This window comes from Dictyostelium purpureum (genome assembly GCF_000190715.1).
Source record: "Dictyostelium purpureum unplaced genomic scaffold DICPUscaffold_67, whole genome shotgun sequence".
Taxonomy (NCBI): domain Eukaryota; phylum Evosea; class Eumycetozoa; order Dictyosteliales; family Dictyosteliaceae; genus Dictyostelium; species Dictyostelium purpureum.
Genome location: NW_003519404.1, coordinates 1 through 19047, shown reverse-complemented (window position 1 = coordinate 19047; position 19047 = coordinate 1). Strand labels below are relative to the sequence as shown.

Sequence of the window (19047 nt, the reverse complement as noted above, 5' to 3'; positions counted from 1 at the left end):
ACATTTTAATGAAAGGGTACCTTGTGAAGTTTTAATTGGATCATAAACAATAACAACACATTTTTGATTAATAGTAGCTTGATAGTTATATTGAGTTTCGATGACTGATTCATTAAAGAAAGAGTTGAGATAAGTTGGGGTATACCAACCAACAGTGTTACTATCGATATTAACTTCACGTAATAATCTCATCATTTCTAATTGATATTCTGCGATTGATTCACTATTTTCATCTTCTTGATCACGTGGTGGGAATGGGAAACAATTTGAAACTTCTAAACTGGTACCAATATCTAAACCTAATAATTGACCTGGTACTAATTCTGGAAGGTACTCTTTACATTGTTTAATAATTTTTAAAACTACTAAACCATCAATTTGAACAACATCTAATTTAGAGTTGGTATAATCTTGAATAATTTGTTCGTCAATATCCATTTTGTTGTTATTATTATCGATAGATTATTATAATTTAAAAAAAATTATTTACGTCTAGTTTTTTTTTTTTTTTTTTTAAAAATTTTAAATTTTTTTAAAAAAAAAAAAAATTAAAAAAATTAATTTTTTTTTATTTTTTTTTTTTTTTCAAAATCCCCAAAAAAAAAAAAAAATAAAAAAACCTAAGTTCATAAATACCCCCCCTAAAAAAAAATTGAATTGCAATTTTTTTTTTTTTTTTAAAATTTATTGGTTTTTTTTATTATTTTTTTTTATTATTTATAAAAATAAATTATTGTTTAATCATTTAATTTATAGATTATTTTTTAATTTAGGAAAAAAAAGAAAGCATATATAAATTAAAATATCTTTTTTTTTTTATTTTTTTTTTTTAGTAATTACTTGTGTGTGTGTGTTTATTTTAAAATAATAATCATCATTAAGTGAAAATAATAATTAATTAATAATAAATAAAATATACTATAAAAATGAATTTCAAAACTAAATTAAGTGGTATGTATATTTTATATTTATATAAATTTATTACTTTAAAATTTCAAATATATTAATATAGTTATTTTAATATATTAAATTAATAAATAAATAATATTTAATCAAATAATAAAATTATATACAGAGTATTTGGAAAAAAATACAAAAACATCAAATATCGAACTTTTAAATGACTATAGAATTGGTATTGAGGCAATGCCATGGTTATTAAAATTACCAGTTCAAGAACCATTTCAAATTACTATGGGTGGTTTACCATTAACTCTTGCAGATACATTACAAAAGGAATTAGATAAATTTAAAAAAGCAAATATTAAACCATTCTTCTTATTTAATGGTCTCAGTATTATCAAGGAAAGAACTTTTGCAAACCCAACCAACATACGTTCTCAAAAATTAGCAACTGCATGGGATGCATATTATAAAGAACAATACACCGCTGCAGAAAAATGTTTCCAAGAGTCTGGTAAGTTGTAGTTTTAAACAATAATAATAATATGATAATATAGATTAAAATATTAATATTTATTGTTTTTTATTATTTATTAGAAAAAAATTTATTATTATCATTTATACATTATATTATTCAATTTTTTAAACAAAAGAATATAGAGTTTTTTAAAGCACCATATTTTGCAGGACCACAATTAGCATTATTTAGTGAACCATCATCAAAGAATTATTTAAATGCAGTTTATGGTTCACAAGAATTACTTTTATATGGAGTTTATCGTTTAATTACTGATATCGATTATGAAAAAGGTGCATATAGTTGGGTAGATTTAAAATCAATTCTTTCAGAATTACAACTCTCTCATGATCAATTCATCGACGCTTGTTTACTTTGTGGTTTCGAGTATTGTCCAACTTTCCCAGTTTTAATTCAATCATTTGGAAAAGAATATAGTTTTAAGAGTATTTATTATATAAACTTTATTTTAAAATAGAAATTAAATACTAACTTTATATTTCTATTATAATATTTTAGATGCTTGTGATATGGTTAGAAATTATCATACAGGTTTAGATACTATTAGAACTTATCTTATGGGTCCACAATTAGATAAATATCTTGATCAATTTAGTAAAGCAAAAGGTTTGGTTCACAGTCATTTGGTTTATTATACAGCATGTTTATGTGACCCAATATATCCAAAAGACATGTATTCAAAGTAAGTGTGGTTATTTATTTTAAAAAAAAGAAAATTTATATTTATCTAATATTTTCTTTATATAAACAGTAGAAATTTTTATTACAGTTTAAGTTCAATTTTTGGTCCAAGATTACCAAATGATCTTTACTTTTATATTTCACAAGGTGTTATAAGTCCACAAGTTATCAATAACTTCACTAGTGGTATTCTAATGGAACCATTCCCAACTATCGAGTCTGGAGAGTATTGTAAAATGTTAGATTATTTAAAGAGTGTCAGAACTACCACCCTTGGTTTATTATCAAATTGTTTAAATGATGAATTAAAGAACAAACCAATTGTAACTATCTTGGATAATATAACGTAAAAAAGTATTTTATTAACAACAATTTTTTATTCTAATTTTATAGAAAACTATAAGATGGTTTGAACCAAAGGAATTTGATATGCCACATAGCACATCATTAAACGAATTTCGTGAGTTTACAGGCGGTAACATTAAAGTACCACAAGAAATTACAACTCTTTTAGCAAATAATAGTGTTTCATTTGGATTTGTAGCTAAACATTACCAAACATTACATAATTCAATCATAAATTCAGAAAATGAAGAAAATATAGCACAGGTAACAATCATAAATTTATTATTTATATTATTTAGAGTTTGAGATATTAATAGCAATTCATTTCTTATATATATAGATCAAAGATAGAGAAGAAGGTATTTTTATTACATTAGCACAAACTTTAAAGATGATTGGATATTTCAATAATAGCGAAAATAAAAAATTCCAATTCTCTCAGTGTCTTGAAAAAATTTCAAATTCCAAACTACAAGAACCAACCGTTCTTTTAATAGAGTTATTAAGATCAGGTGTACTCTCATCAGAAACATTAAAAGTACCAAAATCAACATTTGAGGGTTTATCAACACCCACCGTTTTATTAATTTCAAGAGTTTTAAGTCTTGTACCAAGCCAATTAAATGTAGGTTTATAAATTAAAAATTTAAAAAATTTTTTTTTTTTTTACTAACTTTTTTCATTTTCTAATTTATTTTTAGAATGATCCATGGGGTGGACCAATTGATCACGATTTAATGGGTTTCCATGAAATCACTCGTACTCTCTACAAATCATTAAGAAATCTTGTTGAACTCACAGCTTTATCCCACTTTTTAACTTTTAGAATTGTATTACAACCATCAGAATACTTTACCTTTTCAACAAAGTAATTATATATTTTTCAATTTTTTTAACATATACTGTTGTTATTTTTAAACTAATACCATTTATTATTCTTACTTAGACTTCCATTTTTCCTTCAACCAAGTGCAAGTATGGGTCTTTTAGTTAAAGGTCTTTTATTAGATGATTTATCATTAGAAAACTTAGAAGAAAATTTCCCAAATTTCACAAATATCAAAGAAGATTTAGATTTAGCCTCAGAATTCTGGGATATTGCATTCAATGTTGTTTCAACTCTTAATAACGAGGGAGTTGTTACTAAACAAATTTATGACTCTTTCGTCGAAGCCGATAAACAATGGAAGGAAAGCAGAAAAAATTTTAAATAATTTATTACCAATAATTTAAAAATCAAAATAATAATCAAAACAATTGTTTAGTTTTCATTAAAATTAAAAAAATAATAACTATATAAAAAAAAAAATACAAAAAAAAAAAAAAAAAAAAAAAAAAAAAAAATATAAATAAAAATATAAAAAAAGGGTAAAAATAATTTAAGTGCTTGAAGTGGTATTATTTCCTTATTAATTTTTTGTTTTTTTTTTTGTTTTTTTGAGTGATTTTATATTGTAAGTAACAAAAATAAATTTATTCTACCAATAATTTTTTATATCTGAAGTAATATACATTCAGTTAAAAAGTTTATTTGTGTTTGTATATTGTTCAAAGATTATTGTGTGGGGTAATGTGGGGTAATGTGGGGTAGTGGGAGTGTGGAGTATTATATTTTTTAAAGTGTGTGTGAGATAAAGCTATCTTATCAAATTTTTGTTACTTCTTATTGATTTCTTATGTTGCTATTATTATTTACTACCTTTTTTAGTTTTTTTTTAATTATTTATTTATTTAATTTAATATAATTTATATTTAAAAAAAAAATTAACCTGCGTATAAAAACAATTTTTTTTTTTTTTTTTTATATTAAATTTATATAAATCAATCTGTATAATTTTTAATTATAGGACAGTAAGTGTTCATTAATTATATTTCTAATATTATTTAAATAGTTTATTAATTCTAAAATATTAATACTGTATAGAATGGGTAATCCAGATGAATATGTAAAACAAATAGATGATGAAGTTGCTGTAGAGCTCGACAAAAGAACTGAACTCAATCAACAGTCCTGTCAACCTGGCTATTTTTACGCAAATGTAGGTGCTCCATATGGTATGGTTTATACCCAAGTTCCACTTAATACCCAAAACCCATCTCCTGGAACCCATTTTGACGATGGTGCAAATGCCAATTTTTCAGCCTATGTTTTTAAAGATGGTCATATGGTTCCAGTTGTAAATCAACAGAATAATCTTGATAAACAGCCAATGATGCCACCTGTTGTTGTTCATCCACAAACTAGATACGAGGATCAAGAAAATACCCTTCCTGCATTATGTCTTTTTATTGCTGGTTTCTTTTTTGTAATTCCATGGATTGTAAATTGTGTTTATATAAAATCAAAAAATAGAATTGCTCGTGCCTTGGCCATTTCAAGTGTTACTCTTTTTGCATTCTCAGCTCTCTGTTTAATCCTATATTTCTGCTTAATTGTTTATGTTGCAAATGATGATGATGAATAAAAAAAAAAAGTAAAAATTTAGAAACCCTTTATAAAAATACAAATTATTTATTTATTTATTTATTTTTATTTATTTTTTTTTTTATTTTTTTTTTATTATGATTTTGATTTGAAAGACTTCATACTCATTGATCTATTTAATGAGTTTAACCTTAATTTAATCGTCATTCTATTCTTTTTAATGACTATTACTGTAACTACTATAATAATCGCAATGGCAACGACTGGAACAACAATGACGACTGGAATAAGCCAGTTATTTTTTGAATTTTTGCAAGAATCTACAAATGATGGTTGAACTAGAACAGAAAAATCTGGATCTATAATTACATTCTTTGAGTGTGGTAAATAAATTGCCACAATTACAGAGCTATTTGTTTTTGATTCGATCTTTGTTGAAATTAAAGTTTCTCTATTATCCGAAATAGCTTTATCAATGAAACGGCCATAAAGTTTTTTATTATCCTTTGAAATTGATAAATAGTTAAGTGTATTATCTGTTTCTTGGGTATCTGTTGAAGCATCACCATTATTACATTCGTCTTTTGTTTCACTCGAGACTGATGATTCCATTAAAAGTTTTACAGTGTTTAGTGAGTTAAAATAGGTGTAGTTTGACATTGAAAATTGAATTTTTAACGAATTTGGTGAAACTATAAAGTCTTGCCCTGCGAATGAGTAGTTTTTACCATTTGGATAATTTTTAGCAGAAACTTCTTCAACAGTGAAATTAAGTTGGGTAGCATTGTTATTAATTAGTTGTGAAAAAATTGTTCTACCTGTATCTTGGTTTGATTCTATTACTTTCCAATTGGCTGATAATGGGAAGTTTTTAACTGGATTTTGTGTGATATCAAGCTCTATAATCGAGATTAAAAAGATTTGGTATTTGGTATTTCCGTTGTAAATAATAGATGTACCATTATTGTCGACTATAGTACCTGTTGGTGGGGTATTATTTTTAATAGGTGATGAACAGTCCAAACCTTCAAATTCAGTTTTATCACATTGACATTTATTATTTACACATTTGCCATTAACACATTTTGGAACACATAGATCTGTTGGTGGTTTTGAGGCATATTGGAACACATAGTCAAGGCTCTTCCATGAAGAGACTTCACTATTAGTTGTTGTTGTCATTTCTGCATATTTCTTACCACTTCCTTCTGGTAAATCACAAAGTACCAAGTCTTGGCTAAAGAAAATAATATCGCACTTATTATCACCTATCTTAATTATAAGATCACCTTGAGTGGGACCAAACCAACCAGATATTTCAACTGTACCTCCACTTTCTGTTACATTTGATGAAAAAGTACTTGCATAAATTGCTGGTGAAGTACAGCTTTGACCAGTCCATTTTTCCTTGCATTCGCATTTACCCTGTTTGAGATTACACTGGCCATTATCTACTCCACCACAATCTGGATCTGGTTGGCAGGTCTGTAGAGAACAATCGTCAGATGTGTATGGAAAATCACAATGACATTGACCATTAGTAGTATTACAGCTGCCATGATTGTTGCAATCGTTTTTACATTTGATTACAGAGCCACCACAATATTCGCCAGAGAATTCAGGGAAACACTCGCATATACCGGAAACAATATTACATACACCTCTAGAGGATTCGCAGGAAAGACAAGTTTTTAAATAAACACCATTTTCTGTACTAATATAAACTGAAGTTGAAAGACTATTAACTGTAACATTAAGTAGTGAATGAGTGCTTGAAATAGGGCTTGGTAGATCACAAACAATCAATTCAAATGAAAGTGAGGAGATAGTGCAGCTGATAGAATCAAGTGAAACAAAGGTTGAACCAGAGTTTTGAGTAAAGAATTCTCCATTTATTGTCAATTTTGAGCCTGATACTGTTACAGTTTTTATTGATGGAGGAACACTGTCATCAAGACTAAATGTCCATGTTTTACCTGGTACGATAAAATCAATTTCAATTTTTTGATAACCATTAAAACTACTGTATTCTGCGCTATATTCTGAACTTGGGGTAATCAATTTCCAAAGAAGCGGAGGTCTAGATACTACATTACTGGCAGAGAAACCCAAATTTACTCCTTTTAGTGAAACATGAGAACTATTCTCAATTTTAAATAATGGATTTATAGATACTGTAAATAAAAGAATTAATATATAAATAAATTTAATGTATAATAAAAAAAATTTAAGTAAAATACCTACAACAAGGGGTTGCTGGAATTTCAAAATTAGTAAAGGCATTATTTTCCAGAGCTGAGAATATTTTTTCATCACCCAAATAACAATAAATACAACTTGGTAAAGTTCCTGTAAGTTTATTGCCACTTAAATTTAATTTGTAAATATCTGCTGAACAATAAGATTCATCAATAGTTCCAACAAGATTGTTATTTGAAATTTTTAAAGATTTTGATGCAAATGGTTTATATGATGGTAAGCCAGATGTTGAAGTAATTATATTATCTAAAAAAAATCTATATAAAAAAAATAAAATAAAAATTAGTAAATTTTTTTTAAAATGATAAAATTAAACTTTTAATTTACATTGTACCGGGGTTTGTAAAAGTATTAAAGGAGGGAATACTTGTAAAAGTTCCACCAGAAAGGGTAAAATCTATCATTTGACTAGGATAATCAGAAATTGGGAAATCTGATCCTAAACTAAATGATCCTACATATAAAAATTGAATTTTTTTAACACCAGTAAGACCAGATAAACTAATCTGCCCGCTAAGTGGCGAAAACTTATAATTTGTGTGCCTAGATTTAAAAACAATTTATAATTAATATTTAAAAAAATAAAATATAAATGACCATTAAACTTACAATTCAACTAATCCACTTCCAACCTCCAACAAACCATATGGGAAACTATAGCCACCAAGATAATTTGACCAAAGAGTAACCAAAGATACTGATCTCCAAGTACCAAAATTTTGAAGAGTTTGAGTTTTAAGAATTGTTCCCAAAGTAAAAGAACTATTAAAAAGATATTAGTTAAAGGGGTTTTTTTTTTTTTAATATAAAGTTTTTTTTAACATACACTGAATCAACCTGAATATTGGAAAGATCGGGAATAGAATTTGATTCGCAAGTCCTGTAAAAAAAAAAATTTTAATTAATTATTTTTCTTTGTTAAAAAAAAAAAAAAAACCATTACAAAGATGTTATTGCACCGGTCTTAGATGAATCTCCTCTTATTATATCAAGGTTGCTGCCAATAAAGGTGATTTTTTCAACATTTAAAAAATTTGATACAGATAAAGTTGCTGGATAAGAATCAAACTGGATTGTTAATGAATTAAGGACTGTTGCAGGAGTAGAACTAGAAATCCCAATTGCCCTTATAGAAGAAATATAACTATATATAAAGAAATTTTAATTAGTAAATATTTTATAAATCAAAATTAATTGGTATTTATCATTACATTGATTCTAAAGATGGATGATAAAATGTATAAATAGTGTCACTAACCAGAAAATAATATAATGCCCTGAAATTTAAAAAAAAAAAAAAAGTTAGTCTGGAAATATTTTAATGTTTATAGTTTTTGGTAATTCTCACATTGAAGTTATATAAGGTAAACAAGAGATATCATTGGAGTTTATAGAATGTACCACCTCCATTGAAGAAAAGGAACTAAATATAAAAAATTTATTAGTAATATATACATTGAAATGTTTTTAATTATTTTGAAGTATTACATGGTTAAAATGTTTTTGATTGTATCGGTGGAGCATGTTAAGAAAGCAGAAGAACAATAATCCTTCTGGACACCATTTTGTAATATTATTTCGCCTGAAAAAACACCAAATTTACTATCTAAAGCTTCTAAGCAATCATATTGGCTTTGTTCTATATCTGCAACCACAATTTTGTTTATAAAAAATATAAATAATAAAAAACTAAATAATTTTTTCATTTTTTTTAAATTTTATGTTTTTTAAAATAAAAAGAAAAAATTAAATTATAAAACTTTTTTATTTATAAATTTTATATCAATAATTGGTATTAAAATAAACGTATGGAAAAAAAAATAATTTATTTTTAAAAGAAAAAAAAAAAAAAAAATTTGGAAAAAAATATCTATATATAAAGTTTTTAGGGTGGTGTTGATTTTGTCGATTTTTTTTTTTTTCTGCAAAAGGTAAACACACAAATATTCTTTTCATTTTCTCAAATAAATATTAATATATGGGTTATTATAAAATATAAACTGACATGTTCCTTTGTTGTCCAACAATGAACATTAATTAAAAATAAAAAAATAAAAAATAATCAATTTTTTAATTTTTTTTTTTTTTAAATATTTTAAATTTAAAAAAATGAAAATTTTTTTTATTTTTTTTTAAAAAAAATTTCTAATTACACAAATAATTAAATTATAATTTATTGAAAATTTCATGAAAAGAATAAGCCAACTACCCAATTAATAACTATAATAACCATAATAATAATAATAATAACACAATGTTAGGAATCATTTTAGTAGTACATACATCAGTTGGTGGTGATAAATTAATTTTTAGATATCCAACAGTTTCTAGGAATAAAGTATCAGACGAAACTTTAATGGCATTTAAGCAGCAACATCCATTAACAACTATGAATCCCAATCAACCAATGTCCACAAAAGGCTCAACATTAGAAACAGATAATAGTCAACAAGATCAACCTGCGAGTGGTCATATTAAAGATCCATTCTATATATATAATCTACCATCAGTTGTAATCACACCAATTTTAACACCAAAACAAAGACTTTGCGATCAATCTTTTGAACTAACAATCGAAAATACTACTTTTATTGGCCATCCAACAAACTTAACGAATCAAAATGATGAAGATGAAGATGATCAACAAAATAATAATAATAAAAATAATAACAATAATAATAAAAATAAAAATAATCCAAAATCTCCACAAAAAGATAACGCCCCTCAAGAGAATAATAAAACAGACAACAATCAAAAAAATGAAAACGAAAACGAAAACGAAAATGTAAATTTAAATGAAAATGTAAATGTAAACGAAAATCAAAATCAAAATGATAACGAAAGTAATAACAGCAATAATAATAATAATAATGAAAATGAAAACAATACCGAAAGTGATAGCGAAGAAATAAAAGAGCAAACAATCACAAAAGAAAATAATAAAAAGGTTTTAAAAGCGAGAGAATCTGTTACCTCTTCAAAAGATAAAGTCGACCCAACTCAAAGCAATAATAATAATAATATAGATAAAGAAAATAATGAAAAAGATAAAGAACCAAATCACAAAAATAATAATGAAAATGTAAATAAAAACAACAATACCAATAATAATAATAATAATAACAATAGTTATAATAATAATAATAATAATAATAACAATAATAATAATAATAATAATAATAGTAATAATAATAATAACAATAATAATAATAACAATAGCAATAACAACAGCAACAGTAATGGTAATGGTAATAACAACAATAGTAATACCAATAACAATGCACCATGTGGCGGTGAAAATAGAACAAAATCAAAAACAAAAGAAAATGAAGTTAATCATCACGAAGAAATTACACTTTTTAATATTGTATTTGTTTTATCAACACAAAATAGAGAATTAAATAAACAAAAAATTGAAAGTTTTAAAAGAATTTCAATGCAATTATCAGCAGCACTTAAACATGAACAAGAAAGATGTAACTATATCACTAAACAAGTCCACGATATGTTGGTATTAAGAGAGAAATGGTTAACCGAACAGACTTTAGAAAACCTAGAAAACAAACCCAATCATCACATACTCACTGAAAGAATTGTAGAAAAGAGTAGATTAGCATGCGAAATACGTGACATTTATCATGGTCTAAATGAAAAAGAAATAGTGAATTTAAGAATCAATGGTTGGATAAATTTACATTTAAATTTAAACAATCCAGACATCTACCCACTCTACCCAATTCGTCCATATCATGCTTTATTGGCATTTTCAAATGATGATTCAATTAAATTACCAACTTACGATACAACACCTTCACTACAAAAACTTTTAGAGGTAGCCAAACCAACCAAAAACTTTAGAGACCTTCAATTGGAAACCGATATACCCCTAACTCAAATCTATAGATTAGCCTCCCATCTTGTCCACTGGAGAAAAGCCAAAATCATAAACATGATGACAAGAAATAATAATTATATCCTTAGACCTGACTCTAATCAAGACTATAGAGAGTTGGATAAAAAGTTCTCTTTACTCTTCCCCGACTTTAGACTGTATGATATTCTAAACCGTTTTTCTGTAGCAAGACCACTTCACACCCATATTTCCAAAATACTGCCACAATACCACACCCAATTTTTATCCATTATTGGCTGGCTGCTTCAACATGATCTTATTGTACAACTATTCACATATGTTCATTTAATGGTACATACTATTGGTATTAATAACTCTAACAACAACAATGGTGGAAGTAGCGGCAACAACAATAGTAGTAACAATAATAATGGTTCAAATACAAGTAATGCAACATCAAATTCATCATCATCATTAATTTATCAACCAACAACATTTCCTCTTATGCCCTCGTATCTTTCATTAAAAGAACAAGCATTCTTTGACAACATCGATGATGGCTCAAGTTTATATCAATTATTTAAACGTCTTTGTGTTTATTTTAGGGGCCTACATCACTTGGAAGAAATTATGTGGAGAGAAAATATCAACAGAGATCAATTAACAAAAGTTTTAAAAAAATATAAAAATGTTTTAATCCAAGTTGTACACGAAGAAGATGATATAACCAATAGTTGTAATTTAATAGGTAAAAAATAAACAATAAATATTCAAACAAACAAAACAAAAATAAAAATATTAAAAAACTATCTATTTTATCTACAATATTAAATAGTACAAATCATGATACTATATAAATATCATGACATTTATTTATTTTTTTATTTATATTTAAAATTATTAAATTAAATTTAAAGTATTATTACTAATGGTTGTAATTATTGAGTTTAAATATTTTAATTACTATTACTATTACTATTATTTTATTTTATTTATTATATAATATATATATATATTTATTATTATTTTTAATTTTATTTTATTTATTTATTTTGAAAAAGTGTTGATATAATTTCCAAGAGTGACGGTTTTAGCGACATCAGATGGAGTTTCGTTATCTAATGATTGAATAGTTTTATCAGCACCATTTTCTAATAAAATAGTACAAATATTTTTGTGACCAAACCTGTATAATAATAGAAACGTTAATAATCTGAAATAAAAAAATATATAGGATAAGATAGGAGTCAAAAAACTTACATAGCAGCCATATGAAGTGGAGTAAAACCAGATCTATCTTTATAATTAATAATTGTATTTGGGCCTTCTTTAATTAATTCTTTGCATCTTTCTTCATCACCACTTTTAGCAGCATCTCTTAATTTATTTCCGTTATCCATTCTTGTTTGATTTTTAATTATAAAAAAAAAAAAAAAAATTTAAACAATGAATTTTTAATTATAAAAAAAATTTAAAAAAAAATTTTTTTAAAAAAAAATATAAAAATAAAAAATAAAAAAAAATAAAAAAAAATTTGATCAAAATGCATAGTAAATAATAAAAATATAAATAAATAAAACGATTTAAAAAATATTATAAAGAAAATAATAAAAATAGGAATACAGTTTTTTTTTTTTTTTTTTTGAAAAATTAGTTTTTTATTTATTATGTTTTTTTTTAAAAAAGAGTAGTGGCTATAAAAAGGAGACTCAAAAGGTTCAAGGTAAAATATCCTGTTTTTTAAAAATAAAAAATAAGATTAGTATGTTATTTATTTTATATTATTTTTTTTTGTAAATTTTATTAATTATTATTAATATTATTTAAATCAGACTGTCTTCTTTGAAGATGTTTTTTAAATCTTTTTCGCAATAGAGCTCGAAGGGGTTCTAAATGTCTTCTCACTCTATAGGCTAATACGTGTAAGGTTTTCAATCATTTAAAAATAATAAAAATAATAATAAATAATCCAAAACAAATAATTTATAGCTTACATTTTTTGTTTGTGTTGATTAAAAAAAAAAAAAAAAAAAAAAAAAATTTAGTTTTTTAAAAACTGTAAAACTTTTTTTATAAAATTTGAAAAAAAAATAAAAAAAAATAAAAAAAAAAAAAATTATTCGTCACGTTTTTTATGGCATTTAAATGTAAATAAAAAATAAATAAATATTAAATAAAAAATATAATTATTGATTATTATTTGAAGAAAACAAATAAAAAAAAACCTTTTTTTTTTTTTTTTTTCATTTTTATATAAAAAATGAAACTATTTTAAATATTTATTAATGATAATATTGTATTTTTAATTTATCTTCTTAAAGAATTTGTATGTGCTGGACCACTTACCCTATTTTTTGATCTTTCTTTTAATTGCAAAACTAAATTATAATCACTATTAAATAAATAGTTGGTCCAGGATTTTTGAATATTACAGAGAAGGTCGGTAGTCATTTCTTCGATGGCTCCTTCTAAACGAGAGTTGTAAGTACTGCCACGATTGAGATTATAAATATAATAAAGTAGTTCGTCGAGATCACCACACTTTTCTTTTCTTTCTTCAATAGAGTTGAATTTTCTATCCATTGGTAAAGCGATGGCTTTGCATTGACGGAAAGTTGGAGGATCTAAAAACATTAAGCCTTTACCTAAAAGTCTACCTAATTCAAAAAATTGTTCTTTAAGATTTGAGTTTACAGAATCAATCTGGGTCATGACAAATTTAATACCATCCCATACAGATGTTCCGTTACTTTCTTGTGTCTTTGGTATATTCTTTAAACGAATTTGTTCTACTAAACCCTTAACCATTTCAAAGAGTGAAAAGAAAGATTTAGATTCCCCTTTTTTATTAAACATTTGAGTTACCATATGATCAACAATTTCTGGGCCATATGTTTTATAGAGTACACAAAGTTCAACAATTTGGACTTGCGATGATACCAATGCCAACTCTTTAGCCTTCATCATAAATAATGTTAGGTCACTTGTTGATTGGAAAAATTGTACAACACGGATACTGCCCAATAATTTTTCAGGGTCGTGTTCAGTTTTTGGTTCGAACCCTGGTGAATCTATAAATATGGTCTTTTTTTGGTTCATAATTTCATCTGGAGTGCCCGTTAAATACTCTTCGTTGATTAATACTGTTCTTACTAAATTTAAATTTGAAATGATATCTCTATAGTTGCTAAATTGTGCATCATATCTACTAAGAGTGAATGTTTTATCTAAATAAAGGAATACATGGCCATGTCTTGGATCACTAACTGGTTCACCTTTAATTTTTTCGTTAAGTTGCTCTCTTGTAAATTTCTTTGGCATTTGTTGATCACTTAATTCATAGAATTGTTGTCTTGGAATGGTTTCAATAAGTGTAAAATGAGTATCCAATTGCTCGTCAGCTGAAACTTTGACTTGAAGATTATAAAAATTATTGATGAAAGAACTTTTACCGGCAGATACAGTTCCTAATACGACAACTAAAAATTTAGAGAATGGCAAACGCTTTGGAATTCTATTCCATTTTGACATTAGCTTTCTAGTGATCCAATAGTCACGTTCAACTGATGATTCATACGAAAAGTTGGCATCGATACTGTCTTGATACATTGGATTGGCAGATGCACTAATAGCACCGCCACCGCTAATAGCATTGGTCAAGCTTGTAATGGTGGTTGGAGATAAAATATTATTACTGATATTTATTAAATTTTCTGTGATGGTAGTTGGTTGGGTTGGTATGGATTTAGAACCCATAAATAATTTCATAGTTGTGTGATTTCTTAATGTGGCGCTAACTGAAATATTTTTCATAAATTGATCTAAAGCTGAGCATCTTTGTCTTAATAAGTTGACATCAGTTTTGTTCCAAAATTGATAAATTGATTTTTGTGGTAATGATGGTATACGCGAATGGAGACTTGATGGAATGCTAATTTGTTGATGAAGCCATTCAAATTCTCTGTATCTTCTTCTAGTTTGAACAACTACTGGTTGTGATGTTGCACTTTCTTTGTATTTACCATGAATTGCATATGATACATAAACTCCACTTTCGTCACTATGGGTTTTTGGATCTTTAACTTCTAAATCATAATACCCAGCCAGTTCAACTCCATTTGATTCTTCTTCCCATTTTGAATCTCCATCATCACCTACCATGTTAATTGGTACATTAAAAAATCCATCATCATCATTGCTATTGGTTTTTTTATTATTTTGTTGTGTTTGTTGGTTTGGTTGTTGGTTTGGTTGTTGTTGGGATACCTGTTGTTGGTGTGCTTGTTGTTGTTGCAACTGTTGATTCATTCTTTGTTGTTGCTGTTGTTGTTGTTCTTGTTGTAATTTTTGTTGTTGTAAATGTTCTTGTTGTAGTTTTTGTTTTCTAATCATTTCTTCCTGTTTTAAGAGTTGTGCTTGTCTTAAAAGTTGTTCTTCTTGTTCTTGTCTTGAGATTTGTGGTTTTTGATTATTTTTATGACTAAACTCTTCTTCATAATAATCTTCATCATCTTCATCACCATCATCAATATCTTGAACATGAACATTATTATTGTTATATTGGTGTTGCTGATTATTATTTTGATTGTTATTATACATATTGGATTGTTGCTTTGGTGAGTATGGTGGTGAGTTATTTAGAGTTGGTGATGGGGTTTTACTTGGATTAAACTCAGGTGAGTGTCTTTCTGAAACTGATGGATACATTTTAGATTGTTGTTGTTGTTGTTGTTGTTGTTGTTGTCTTCTTAGCATTTCATCTTGTTCTTGTTGTCTTCTTTGGAAATCTTGATGTTGTCTTAATAACTCTTGTTCTCTTTGTTTTAATTGTTCTTCTTGTTTTCTTAATTGCTCTTGTTGTTCTTGTTGTTTTTTTTTGAAAGCTTGCTCCTGTTGTTGTTGTCTTCTAAATATTTCTTCTTGCTCTTGCTGCTGTTGTCTTCTTAAAATTTCATCCTGTTGCTGTTGTTGTGGTGGGGCTTGTTGTATCTTTTGTGGGTTTAATATGTGTTGAATTTTTCTAAATTCATTAACAAGTTCGGCAACGGATTCTCTTGTCCATGGGTCTGAAAAAATAAATAAATAGTCATTTCCAGGGGCCTTTAATTTCCATACTTGTTGTGATGTAGATGGAGAAACATTTGAGTCTTAATATAAAATTTATGTTAATAAGTTTAAAATTTTTTTTTTTTAAATTATGGTTTAAATACTCACATAATACTTTGGCTATATCAATTGAGACCAAAAGTTCAGAGTTATCTTCGACAGTCCAAACAATTCTTTGATTCGTAATAAAAATAGAACCCATATTAATTTTATGAAGAACGCCATCTCTTTGAAATATAATATTTTCATTTTGTAATAGCCATTCCACTTGTTGCTCTCTTGGTGGTGGTGAATTTGATTTTTGTGGAGGTGTAATTGATGGAGATTTTTTTTTGTTACTGTTATGGTTGTTATTGCTATTATTGTTGTTAATATTTCTATTATTATTTTTATTAGCCATAATATTATTACTTTCATCAATATCGTCATAGTCTACAGGCTCTTGGCTATCATCCTCATCTTCAGGATCGCTATTATTAAAGTTATTAAGTTTACCATTTGAACTGTTTCTTGTATTGTTTTCCTCCTCTTCCTCTTCACCGTCATCATCTGTACTTAAGGTGTTATAAAGCGAGGGTCTAATTGGTTCCATATCAAAAGAATTTTGATTGTTTTGCTGCTTTTGCTTACTATTGTTTTTGCTGTTGGTGTTGCTGTTACTGTTACTGTTGCTGTTACTACTATTATTATTACTTTTGTTACTACTACTATTATTATTATTTTTGCTAATATTGTTTTGTTGTTTTGATTTAATAGCAGTTATAACCTCAACATCATCTGAATTATATTCATCTATATAATCGTCATCTTCATATGAATGGGTTTTTGAAGTTTTTTTTGACTTATTTCCTTTACCCATTTCTTTTCTAAACTATGTTTTGGAGAATGATATTTAATAAAAAAAAAAAAAAAAAATGTTTATAATAATGGAAAAATATATATAGAAAATTTAAAGTGAATATAATATTAAATATTAAAAATTTAAAAAAAAATAAAAAAAAATGAAAAGTATTATATTAGTTTTTATTATTATAAAATTTGTATATAAAAATTTAATTAATAAAAAAAAAATAAAAAATTTAAAAAATTTTAAAAAATATTAAAAAAATAATAAAAAATTTAAATTTAAATTTTTATTTTTTTTCTATTAAAATTAAAAAATCTTCTCACACTTAATGAAAATTAAAACTTAATGTGGCAGAGTGTTTTAAATTTTAATAAAAAATTGGGAAAATAGTAATAAATAAACTTATTTTAAATAGAGAAATAAACAAATAAATTCAAAATATTGGAAAAAAAAAAATAAAAAAAAAAAAATAAAAAAAATTTTATTTATTCGAGTTTTAAAATAAAAATATTAAATAATAATATACTTAATAAAATAGTTTTATTATAATTATTAATAATAATATTTTTTCTTTTTTTTTTTTTTTTCTTTTAATTTTAAAATTAAAATAAAAACTTGGTGTTAATATTAATTTCCTCTCATTATATTAAAGTAGTTGTATATCTGAGTTAGTAATAAATTAAAAAAAAAAAAAAAAATTTTTAAAAAATATTTTTTAATGTTTATTTCCTAATTTGGTGGTCCTACCTGATATATAAATTATTTAATATGTTAAAATAATATAATAAAAAATGCAATTTATTTTAAAATTAATTTTTATTTTTTTTTATTTTTATTTATTTTTTATTTTTTTTTTAAATCTATAAATTTCAACAAATTTACTCTTTCATTTTCATTTCAAACAATAATATATACATATACAAAATGTCAAGAAATTACTTAGCAAACAATGATTTAGGTTGGGCCAAAAAAAAAGGTAAGATACAAATTTTTATTTATTTCTTTTTTTTTTTTTTTTAAATTTACTAATATAAAATTTATTTATATAGGTGCCGACAGCCATGCAACCCCAAGACCACATAAACAAACTAAAATGAGAGAAATGGAAAAGATTGATACAGACCAATTTCTCGTTCCACCAAAAGAAGCTTTCAATTTAAGACTTGATGGAGATGTTAAAACTGGTGGTAATAAGAAGTCAGAAAGAACTTCAGGTTTTAGAGGTAGATAAATTGATTTATTATATTAATAATAATCATTTTAAACATCTATTTTAAAATTTAAAAAATAAAAAATAAAAAAATTAAAAAAAATTTTATTATTTAGTCTTATCATTTTTTATTATTTATTTTTTCTTTTTTTTTTTATTTTTTTTCAATTTTTTTGTGGGGTATTTTTTTTTTTTTTTGAGTCTTTTTTTCAGAAAAAAAAACAAGTAAATGATGATCACCATTTCATTTAATTTATTATAACACATTAAAAAGATACTTCTTTAATCAAGTTGATCTTTAATTTGGAGTATTAATAGATTTTTAAAAAAATCATTAAAGTTGGGTGGTTTATAGAAATAGTCATATGTTTAATTATCTAATAAATCAATAAAAATAATAATGATAAGTGTTATATGTTTTTTATGTTTATACCCACTTTTTTCTATTATTTTATTTCTAAAACATTATAAAGTATAAAAATAAAAAAAAACGAGATTTATATTATAATAATAGTTTCTTGTTTCATCTATACTATTTTGGTTGTGTTTTTTTTTGTTTGTTTTTTTATACATGCATATATATATTTTAATGTTTCAAATAGAAATATGTAACAATGTGTCTCTATAAATTTCAGTAAATAACTATATAGATAATGACATTATAAAAAAATTGGTTAAGTAAACTCACGCCACTTTTTTATTTTCTTCATATTTTTTGCGTTAAATTAATATATTTAAACACACTTTTACCTGACAACAATATATCTTTTTTTTTTATTTTATTTTTTTATTTGTTTAATATAATATATATAATAAATATATATTTATTTAATAGTTTATTTATATTTTTATGTTATAAAATTAATGTTAACGATAAAAA

At 24.9% G+C, this 19047-nt stretch overlaps 8 protein-coding genes across 8 annotated transcripts in view; 4 read left to right on the top strand and 4 right to left on the bottom strand.

Annotated features, from left to right (window-relative positions):
• DICPUDRAFT_30756 (uncharacterized protein) overlaps nt 1-438 on the bottom strand; it is a gene marked incomplete at both ends in the record, with an annotated part of 1336 nt that extends 898 nt beyond the window's left edge. The window contains one exon of the mRNA XM_003286274.1: nt 3-438. Within this exon, the coding sequence (XP_003286322.1) occupies nt 3-438 (436 nt within the window). The remainder of the gene's footprint in view (nt 1-2) is intronic.
• Nucleotides 439-743: 305 nt separating this feature from the next.
• Nucleotides 744-3765, top strand: DICPUDRAFT_94141 (uncharacterized protein). The gene is made up of 9 exons (XM_003286297.1): nt 744-951; nt 1076-1417; nt 1501-1866; nt 1940-2123; nt 2193-2445; nt 2516-2731; nt 2808-3092; nt 3169-3335; nt 3414-3765. The coding sequence occupies exons 1-9, from the start codon at nt 927-929 to the stop codon at nt 3679-3681; spliced, it is 2106 nt and encodes a 701-aa protein (XP_003286345.1). The 5' UTR covers nt 744-926; the 3' UTR covers nt 3682-3765.
• A 724-nt stretch (nt 3766-4489) lies between these two features.
• Nucleotides 4490-4972, top strand: DICPUDRAFT_91687 (uncharacterized protein). Its single transcript, XM_003286296.1, has one exon. It carries the CDS (start codon nt 4525-4527, stop codon nt 4930-4932), a length of 408 nt encoding a protein of 135 aa, XP_003286344.1. The 5' UTR covers nt 4490-4524; the 3' UTR covers nt 4933-4972.
• Nucleotides 4973-5027: 55 nt separating this feature from the next.
• On the bottom strand, nt 5028-8561 carry DICPUDRAFT_150285 (uncharacterized protein; the record flags this gene model as incomplete). Its single annotated transcript, XM_003286273.1, has 7 exons — nt 5028-7066; nt 7137-7408; nt 7479-7694; nt 7761-7913; nt 7978-8031; nt 8095-8295; nt 8500-8561. 7 exons carry the CDS (start codon nt 8559-8561, stop codon nt 5028-5030), a joined length of 2997 nt encoding a protein of 998 aa, XP_003286321.1.
• Nucleotides 8562-10587: 2026 nt separating this feature from the next.
• DICPUDRAFT_30795 (uncharacterized protein) lies at nt 10588-11763 on the top strand (the record flags this gene model as incomplete). The annotated part of the gene is made up of 1 exon (XM_003286295.1): nt 10588-11763. One exon carries the CDS (start codon nt 10588-10590, stop codon nt 11761-11763), a length of 1176 nt encoding a protein of 391 aa, XP_003286343.1.
• Nucleotides 11764-12051: 288 nt separating this feature from the next.
• Nucleotides 12052-12404, bottom strand: DICPUDRAFT_150282 (uncharacterized protein; the record flags this gene model as incomplete). Its single annotated transcript, XM_003286272.1, has 2 exons — nt 12052-12190; nt 12265-12404. 2 exons carry the CDS (start codon nt 12402-12404, stop codon nt 12052-12054), a joined length of 279 nt encoding a protein of 92 aa, XP_003286320.1.
• Nucleotides 12405-12722: 318 nt separating this feature from the next.
• Nucleotides 12723-16969, bottom strand: DICPUDRAFT_77206 (uncharacterized protein; the record flags this gene model as incomplete). The annotated part of the gene is made up of 3 exons (XM_003286271.1): nt 12723-12737; nt 13351-16151; nt 16219-16969. 3 exons carry the CDS (start codon nt 16967-16969, stop codon nt 12723-12725), a joined length of 3567 nt encoding a protein of 1188 aa, XP_003286319.1.
• A 912-nt stretch (nt 16970-17881) lies between these two features.
• DICPUDRAFT_30759 (uncharacterized protein) lies at nt 17882-18188 on the top strand (the record flags this gene model as incomplete). The annotated part of the gene is made up of 2 exons (XM_003286294.1): nt 17882-17933; nt 18007-18188. The coding sequence occupies 2 exons, from the start codon at nt 17882-17884 to the stop codon at nt 18186-18188; spliced, it is 234 nt and encodes a 77-aa protein (XP_003286342.1).
• Between the last annotated feature and the right edge of the window lie 859 nt (nt 18189-19047).